This window comes from Quercus lobata, chromosome 8 (genome assembly GCF_001633185.2).
Source record: "Quercus lobata isolate SW786 chromosome 8, ValleyOak3.0 Primary Assembly, whole genome shotgun sequence".
Lineage (NCBI taxonomy): Eukaryota > Viridiplantae > Streptophyta > Magnoliopsida > Fagales > Fagaceae > Quercus > Quercus lobata.
This window is the reverse complement of record NC_044911.1, coordinates 18,765,479-18,774,720: the sequence shown is the minus strand read 5'-3', so window position 1 is coordinate 18,774,720 and position 9,242 is coordinate 18,765,479. Positions and strand designations below refer to the sequence as shown.

Below are 9,242 nucleotides of genomic sequence, written 5' to 3'. Positions count from 1 at the left end.
TAATTTGTAATTCTCCTAAACTATAGGGTTTAAAATGTAATTTACTCACAAAAAATAAGGTTGTATAATAAAAATATAATTATACTTTAAAAAAAAGACATTATTAAAAAAAATTTGTATAAACTAGTAACAATTAAAAAAATAAACGAATATTTTGGGTTAAAACAACAGACAAATAGCAACATCTAACGGTAAGAGCTTTCATGGACTTTGTGGTTGTACTTTATAGCTACGAATTTATTAAAAGGCTATAAAGCTTTACAAAAAAACAAAAGAGACCAACCCATGTGTTACACGGAGAAAAGATACTCCTCTGTTTAGATATTAGTATTGTCTATCGGACAGTGCATTTATAATGGAAGTATTATACCTTATAAGTCATACTAGCTCTACCTCCCTCTTTGAAAATCTTGCATTCAAGAAAAGAGCCATGATAGAAGAGGTAAAAACCCAAGCTAAAGTTGGTGTTGGGTTGAACGCCCTCTGGAAAGCTTTGACCAAAGAATTGAGATTTCTGGTTCCTAAAGTCCTGCCAAACATAGTGAAGGATGTGGAATTGATTGAAGGAGATGGTGGCCTTGGTACACTCCTCCTCTTCAATTTCTTCTCTGGTGGTGAGTCCATCTACTTTGATCATTGACTTTATTGGCTTATTTATTTCATTTAAAAAAAAAAAAAAGAGGAGTTGATAGGCTTATGATTTGATTTATGAACTACTCCAAATCATATCTTATATTTTAGACATGATGTGAATAATAAGTAATTATTAGGTGTTCTTGAAATACAGTTATGTGATGCTCTTTTCTTTCACATTCATTGTAAATCCTACTAATTACTTCAAGATAGAGGATCCACTATGAATGTTAGAGAAAAGAATACCATGTTACTATGCTCTAGGAGCACCCAATAATTTTCCTTGAATCATTTGAGAACAAGGTCTTAATTAGTATGGTTCTTTAAGTTTGGTCTTACAAACTATATGATTGAAAGTTTTAGATGTAACCCAAAGTGGAATCAAATATCACTTTAGAGCAGTAACAAAAAATAAATCACTTTTAGAGGTGACAAGAGCCTAGTACTTCAACAAGCATATCTTGAATCTCCCCTCCAACATTTTAACTATTTAAAGTTATCATTTTGAAAGTACTTCTTGCTTTATTTGCTTTCAAATTGAAAATTGCTAACAATATTGTAACTCGATAACATTGTCAAGTGTCTTAAATAGAGACATTTAAGGTTCAAATCTCCTACTAATAATATTTTTTTTTAAATGAAAATTTCTTGCATTCATTTTGCATTTGTAAGAATTTAGTTCCTGTACTAGCATGCCAACTAGAAAAAAATTCAAATAAATGATGTGATGTTGCTAATGAAATTTTTTTTATGACTATTATTAGATGTATCTGTAGCAGCGTATCAGAAGGAAGAAATTGTGGAGCTTGAAGAGTCCCTTCATCGAATTGCTCTTCAAGTGCTGGAAGGTGGACATCTGAATAAGGGTTTTTCCTTCTACAAGACAACTTTCCAACTAAATGCAATTGCAAAGCAGGAGACTTTGGTTGATGTCACAGTCTCATCTGAGACTAAAACAGATCAAGAAAGTACCGTGCCCTCGAAGACAATAGAGGCCACATTAGAATTTCTAAAGTGCTTAGAAACCTATATCATGAATGGCGCTTCCTAGAATTTTTTTTCTTTTTCCTTTTTGTAATAATTAATAATCCAGATTAATGCTTTTAATACTGGAAAAAGTTTCTCTTTAAACTAGTTTGGAAAGAAACCCTTCAAACTCTCTCTATATCATTTTATTAAATGTGAATTTTAAAAATCAAATCGTTGGATTGCATGTTCTTATTTAATGCTCCATGTCATCTCACTTTATCCCATTTTGAGTATTTGATTTTTGCTTTACCAATTGCATCATGTCATACCTCTTTATTTTTCTTTTTTCTTTTTTGATAAAGTAACCAAATTTAAAGATAGAAAAAAAAAATTAGATATGATATACTACAATTTAATAAAGCTACAATTAAGAGCATGATGTACATGATATATACTTCCTCTTTCCTAGTTTATTTGTCCTCTATTTCATTTTGGGATGTCCCAAAATATTGTCCTGTTTCTAAAAGTAAAAGTTATTAATTTAATTTCAAAACTATTTGAAAAGAAAACTAACAAATATTTAAAAAAATCAATCTAATTGGGGCACTTTTTTAGTTGCCTCATTAAGAATAACTCTTTTAAAAAAAAAAAAAAAACTAATAAATTTATTTAAGAGTAGTTTTGTAAACTTATACATTTCTATAAGGTAGACAAGACAATAAATGATTTTCCCTTAAAAAGTTTGACTTTTCAAACAGGACAAACAAATTGGGACGAAAAGAGTAATAATTAAGAGCATTCACAATAGAGGTGTTGAAATAGCTAAAAATCTATTTTAATACCTCAAACACCAAAAAATATTTTTTATAAATGGTGCTAAACTTAAAATTTTTTATCACAAGTGACAAGATATACCCCAAGGGGGTTGTTACACTAACCATCATTATAGAAACTTATCCAGCCCAAATATCCAAGGAAATTGATTTCCTAGTAATTGATTGTCCTTCAACCTACAACGTGATCATTGGACGACCAACTTTGAATCGTCTAAAAGCAGCCACTTCGACATATTGCTTGAAGGTGAAGTTTCCAACAGACTATGGAGTGGGGGGAAATACAGGGAGATCAAGTCCTTGCCAGAGAATGCTACCAAGCAACCTTGGCCTCAGGTGAGAACCATACATGGACCATAGACGAGGACAATTCTGCCCCTGACGTGGCAGAAGAATTAGAGACAGTTGAGATCGTCCTTGGAGATCTAACAAAAGTAATGAAGATAAGAACAAAGCTTCCACATGACAAGAAAGAAGGTCTAGTCAAATTCTTGAAGGAAAATCAAGATGTTTTTGCATGGAGCCATGAAGACATGCCTAGGATCGACACAACAATCATCCAACATTGCTTAAACGTCGACCCAGCATACAAGCCAGTCTAACAAAGATGAAGAATCTTTGCTCCTGATCACAATCAGGCGGTCATCAAACAAGTAGAGAAGTTACTAGTAGCAGGTTTCATTCGTAAGGTGTATTACCCTGAATGGTTGGCAAATGTAGTAATGGTGAAGAAAGCAAATAGGAAGTGGAGAATGTGTGTCGATTTCATCGAATTGAATAAAGCATGCCCAAAGGATAGCTTTCCACTCCCAAGGATTAATCAACTGGTAGATTCAACAGCAGGACACAAGCTATCATGGATGCCTTTTAAGTGTACAATCAGATACTCATAGATGAGGAGGCCTAGGAGAAGATAGCTTTTGTCACTAGCCAGGGGTTATATTGTTACAAGGTCATGCCCTTCGGTCTAAAAAACGTTGGAGCCACATACCAGAGGTTGGTAAACCAAATGTTCTCTCACCAAATAGGCGAAATGTGGAAGTCTATGTAGATGACATGCTGGTGAAAAGCAAAGCTGAAGCCTGAAGAGGAACACCTAGACGACCTCAAAGAAACCTTCAATATACTCTGTAAGTATAATATGAAATTAAATCCAACAAAATTTGTTTTTGGAGTTTCTTTAGGTAAATTCTTGGGATTCATGGTGTCAAAACAAGGGATAGAAGCAAACCCCAACAAAGTGAGGGCCATCTTGGAGCTGACATCCCTAAAAACAATGAAAGAAATCTAGAATCTAACAAGCAAGGTAGCAGCCCTGAATCAGTTTGTCTCACAAGCCACTGAAAAATGTCCTCCATTCTTCAAAACTCTCAAAAAAAGCATTTGAATGGATGGACGAGCGTGAAAACACCTTGATTTAGTTGAAAGCTTATCTTGCGTAACCACCATTGCTAAGCCCATCCATCACATGAGAAGAACTCTACCTTTACCTAGCAGTCTCAATGGCCGCAACTAGTTCAGCCTTGATAAGAGAAGAAAACAGAGTACAAAGACCCATGTATTACACCAGCCAGGCCTTCTAGGGAGCAGAAGGAAGATACACGAAAATAGAAAAATGGCTCTATCACTAATAATTGCTTCTAGAAAATTACGTCCTTATTTTCAAGTTCATGCTATTATGGTGACGATAGATCAACCTATAAAGAAAGCCATGAACAAGCTAGACGCTGCTAGTCGACTAATCCAATGGGCAGTAGAGCTCAGTCAATTTAACATCAAATACTGACCTCGAACAGCCATTGAAGCACAAATACTTGCTGACTTCATAGTAGAGTTAACTCTCCCAATAGATGAAGAGGAGAAGAAGAACAAGATATGGACAATCACCACAAATGGTTTGTCCACAAAAGATCCTAATGTCCCAAGAAAGAGATACTCTGAAATATGTTGTCAATCTCCAATTTTCAACAACAAATAATGAAGCAAAATATGAAACCCTCATTACTGGGCTCAAATTGGCAAAAATGCTGATAACAAGAAGGATTGTCATTCAAGCAAATTCCCAATTGATAATCGAACAAATGAAGGGAGTTTATGAAGCAAGAGAAGATAGAATGAAGAAGTACTTGAACCTTGTCCAAAAGCTTCTACCATCGTTTGACGAGGCTATCTTTCAACAGATTCTTAGAAGCGAAAATGAGGAAGCGAACTCCCTAGCAAAGATTACTTCCTCAGAAGAGTACAATCTAGTCACAGATTTAAACATGGAGATACAAGAAAAGCCAAGCATAGACAGAAGTATGGTCATGCCAATCCAAGAACAGGACGAATAGATGACACCAATTATATCCTTCCTTAAAAGAACCAACTCCTTAGCAATAAAGCTGAGGCAAGTAAGATACGAGCCAGAGCAGCACACTTCATCATCATAGATGATTTTCTATACATACGAGGGTATTCTCCCACTTACCAACACTGTGTCACAGCTCCTGAAGCCGAATACGTGTTGAAGGAGATACACGAGGGCATTTGTGGAAATCATGCTGGGGCAAGATCATTAGCAGGAAAGGCACTACGAGCAGGTTATTATTGGCCCACCTTACAGAAGGATGCACTTCACCTCATTCAAACATGCGACTAATGTCATAGGTTCGCAAACATAAAGAAGCAAACTAGAGAGCCCATGGTTCCAATCACTTCCCCTTGGCCTTTTGCCCAATGGGGAATAGACATAATGGGTCCATTACCTACAAGGACAAGACAGGTGAAATTCTTAGTAGTGGCAATTGACTACTTCATAAAATGGGTAAAAGCAGAACCACTATCAACAATTATAAGAGAAAAGATAAGCAGTTCATTTGGAAGAACATAATTTGCTAGTTCAGAATTCCAGGCATCATTATTTTTGATAATGGAAGGCAATTTGACAATCCAAAATTCATAAAATTCTACAAGGATTTAAAGATACAGAATCACTACTCCTCACTAGGACACCCACAAGCCAATGGCCAGACTAAAGTAACAAATCAAAGCTTGCTAAATATTATCAAGACTTGACTTGCCAGGGCAAAGGGTGCACGGCTGGAAGAGCTTCCAAATGTATTATGGGCATACCAAACTACAACAAGGACGCCTACGGGGGAAACACCCTTTAGATTGACATTTGGCTCTAAAGTTGCCATTCCCATAAAGATTGGACTGGCAAGTCTACGGGTAACAAGTTACAATGAGTATCAAAACAAAGAAGAACTCAAAACTAACTTAGACCTGATAGGCGAAGGCAGAAATGAAGCCCAACAAAGAATGGCAAAGTATCAAGGAGCCATGACTAGATACTACAACAGAAGAGTCAGAGTTAGAAGGTTCAACGCATCGAGACCTCGTACACAAAAAAAGTATCCCAGACAACTAAAGATCCCTTATAGGGAAAGTTGGGACCAAACTAGGAAGGCCCATATGAGGTCGTCCACTCCTCACGACAAGGAACATATCACCTCAGGAGCTTAGACAGGAAAGAGCTACCTCCTCCATGGAACATTGAGCACTTAAAAAGGTATTACCAGTAAAGTCCCAAAATACTTTTCAATTTACACCTTTTCCATGACTATCCATGTTTGCATTTAACATTATATTCAATTCAAGTGATTTTATCTCAATAAGAGTAAAGCCTTCAAAAAGGCAAAGTCATTCTTTCATAGAAATTCATTAACTTATAAAGGAATACTAAAAAAATATAGTATACTCCTACATGCATGTATATAGAAAGTTTGAATCCAAGCATTGTCTATACACGATGCAAAATATCATCGTTAATACACAATAACCAATAAAGTCGAATGAGAGACTAAAGTATCACCTGGCATACAAAGACCACTAATCATGTGGCATACAAAGACCACTAATTATGTGGCATCTAAATACAAAGACTGCTAATCACGTGGCATACAAAGACCATTAATTACATGGCATATACATAAAAGACCGACTTAAGCATCGTTTATACACGACACGATAACTTCATTAATAAATGAACTCAAATTAGGTCCAATAAGAGACCCCCTTATCATTCATACAAGATATGAATACTTGTCGTCTATACACGACTACATCGTTCATGCACAATAATAAATCAGGTCCAATAAGAGACCCACCATCATTCATACAAGATATGAATAATCATCGTTTATACAATTACATCGTTCATACACGATAAAACTGGGTCTAACAAGAGACCCAAATATCATTCATACAATATATGAATAAACATTGCTTATACACGATAACATTATTAATACATGATCTCAAATTAGGTCCAATAAGAGACCCACCATTAGTCATACAAGATACAAATTACCATCATTTATGCATGATAACATCGTTAGTACATGATTACAAACAAAGTCTAAAAGAGACTAACGATCGTTTATACACAATACAAATTAACATGGTTAATACACGATTAAGTCAAACAGACTAAAAAGTCGTTCATACATGACACAAATTGTTATCGTCAAACACACGATGCAAAATACAACTTAAGTATCATCAAATGTATGATAACAAGCACAATTGATATAAAGAAAGAATTGTTCAAACACGATGCAAATAAAAGCATTGTTCACTCACAATGAAAAAATAATAATAAAAAATAAAAATAAAAATTACTAAAGCACTTTTCTTTGCCCAAAACATACGGTCCCAAAAATAAACCAAGTGTTTATAATATAGCCCCAAAACATAAGGGCCCACTTACACATCAAGAAAAGTGTCAGGTTGAATAGGATCAACAGGGTCAACAGGATCAACGAGGTCAACAGGAGCCTCGGCCTCTTCACCGACCACATCATTTGCTTAAGCCATTGTAGCCTGGTTAGCAACAACTTCTTTCTCCACCTCTTCAATATCCAAGGTGGACAGATCAATCTTAGGATGATGTTTCCTCACATAAGTATGAACGATGTCAAAACCTTCCACATAAAGAGCACAGCTCTTGTCATCGTACTCATCCGACTTCTTAAAGTCTACCACAACTTGGGTTCGAGCTTCCTCAATCTTGCCAAGAGCAACCTCCAATTGCTTATCTGTGAGAGCACAAAAGGCCTTCTCTGTCTTCAAGTCCTTCTTTAACACAGATAGACAATCTTGGGCCTTAACTAAGTTAGCGATCAACTTTGTCACTTGGCCCGCCAAAGAAGTATTCTCAAAAGAGATGGACTCCACCTTTGACTGAGCCAAGACATACTTCTCCTCATAATCCAAGTACTTCCCAGAAAGCTATAGAGATTCCCCAAGCACCTACAAAAGCATGTAAGTCCAAATTAAAAGTAGCTATAAACTATGAAAAGAACCATAGAAGAAGATATCAACATACCTACATAGCTCTATGAATGTAGAAAGACATCAGCTCATTAGAGGGTTTGGACGTCAGGGGTTTCAAGTCGTCAACAAAGATGACCTCATGAGCTGTGCCCACAGCAAAATCTGCATCTATCCAAAAATACGCAACTGACTTCCTCTTCAATCTACCACCAAAAGGAAGAACCTCGAGACACGATGAAGGGGAGTGTGGTCAAAGAGACGAAGGGATAGCAGGTTGTAGTACCACCTCAGGCTTCTCAATAGCCTCGTCCTTCGCCTTCTTTCCAAGACAATGTCTCTTTGAAATGAAGCCTCCCTCCTCAGGAACACTCTTGTCCTTTTTCTCCTTCATCTCAGCCAACTTCTTCTTCCTAAAATGAGTGGCCATTTCTATAAGGAAAAGACAAGTTAGCATATAGAAGGAAAGGTCATAAAGAGAATACACAAGGAGAAGTAAGCTTACTCTTCTTGTTTGTCTCTAGAGGTTTCAACATGTGTGTAGACAGCTCAGGACCAAGGAAGTACAAGTAAAGGGAATTGGGAGAGATCAGCTCATCAAAGTCAACTACACTATCAACGAATTCCCTAACCTTCTCTAGATGACCATGATACTGTTTCTTCAAATGGGGTCGTGTATTGGCTGCCATGTGAAACAAAGAAGATTAATACTTACCAGCAAAAAAGTAAAGAGGAAAAGAAAAGAAAAAGACACACCAGACACTGCCACTCCACATTGACGAATCAACCTAGGAGCATTATCTAGATCTTCATTTGGAGTGACCTTCCAACCATCACCGGAGACAAAGAAAAAGCTCTTCTTCCATTCATGAAGAGAAGAGGAGAATCAAAGACCAACCTAGATTTCATATCCCAAGGCTTGAACTCCTAGTAACCAGAATGCGTGGACGACCTCAGACAAAACAAATGGATAAACTTGTCCACTCGAATAATATCGTCATCATTGGCGGAAAGCCATAAGACCATACAACAAATGACCGTCCTCCATGAATTAGGGACAAGGTTTAAAAGAGACAACAACTCTCTGACAAAAGGATGGATGAGAAAGCTTAGCCCACTGTTAAAGATTGCCTTATAAAAGCAAACCTCTTCTAGGCCACAAGAGCATGCCCTATCTGTCTTTAAAGGTATTCTAAGGCAAACAGACATAGGAAATTGGAATCTATCCCTAATCCTAAACGCGTCTTTCTCCTAAAGACTGCTAACTATCTCAAGAGCCTTAAAAGGCCAAGATGACAAAGTAATCTCTTGGACTAGACTCATTCCCAAAGGACAAACTGGTCTTGAGTTCACTTAAATGGATACCCTCTTCCAAAATCGACATCCCTAAACTCTCAACAATGCCAACCAAGCGATAGATTAAGGGGTGAAGGAAAAGAAAAGCGAACTTGTATGAATAGTCCCCCCCAACAAAAGGTCCAACTTCTGGAC

The 9,242-nt window shown here is 36.7% G+C and overlaps 1 protein-coding gene across 1 annotated transcript; it reads left to right on the top strand.

Annotated features, from left to right (window-relative positions):
- The first annotated feature begins 416 nt into the window (after nucleotides 1-416).
- On the top strand, nucleotides 417-1,704 carry LOC115955024 (phytohormone-binding protein-like). Its single transcript, XM_031073051.1, has 2 exons — nucleotides 417-614; nucleotides 1,398-1,704. The coding sequence occupies exons 1-2, from the start codon at nucleotides 431-433 to the stop codon at nucleotides 1,682-1,684; spliced, it is 471 nt and encodes a 156-aa protein (XP_030928911.1). The 5' UTR covers nucleotides 417-430; the 3' UTR covers nucleotides 1,685-1,704.
- Nucleotides 1,705-9,242: the final 7,538 nt, after the last annotated feature.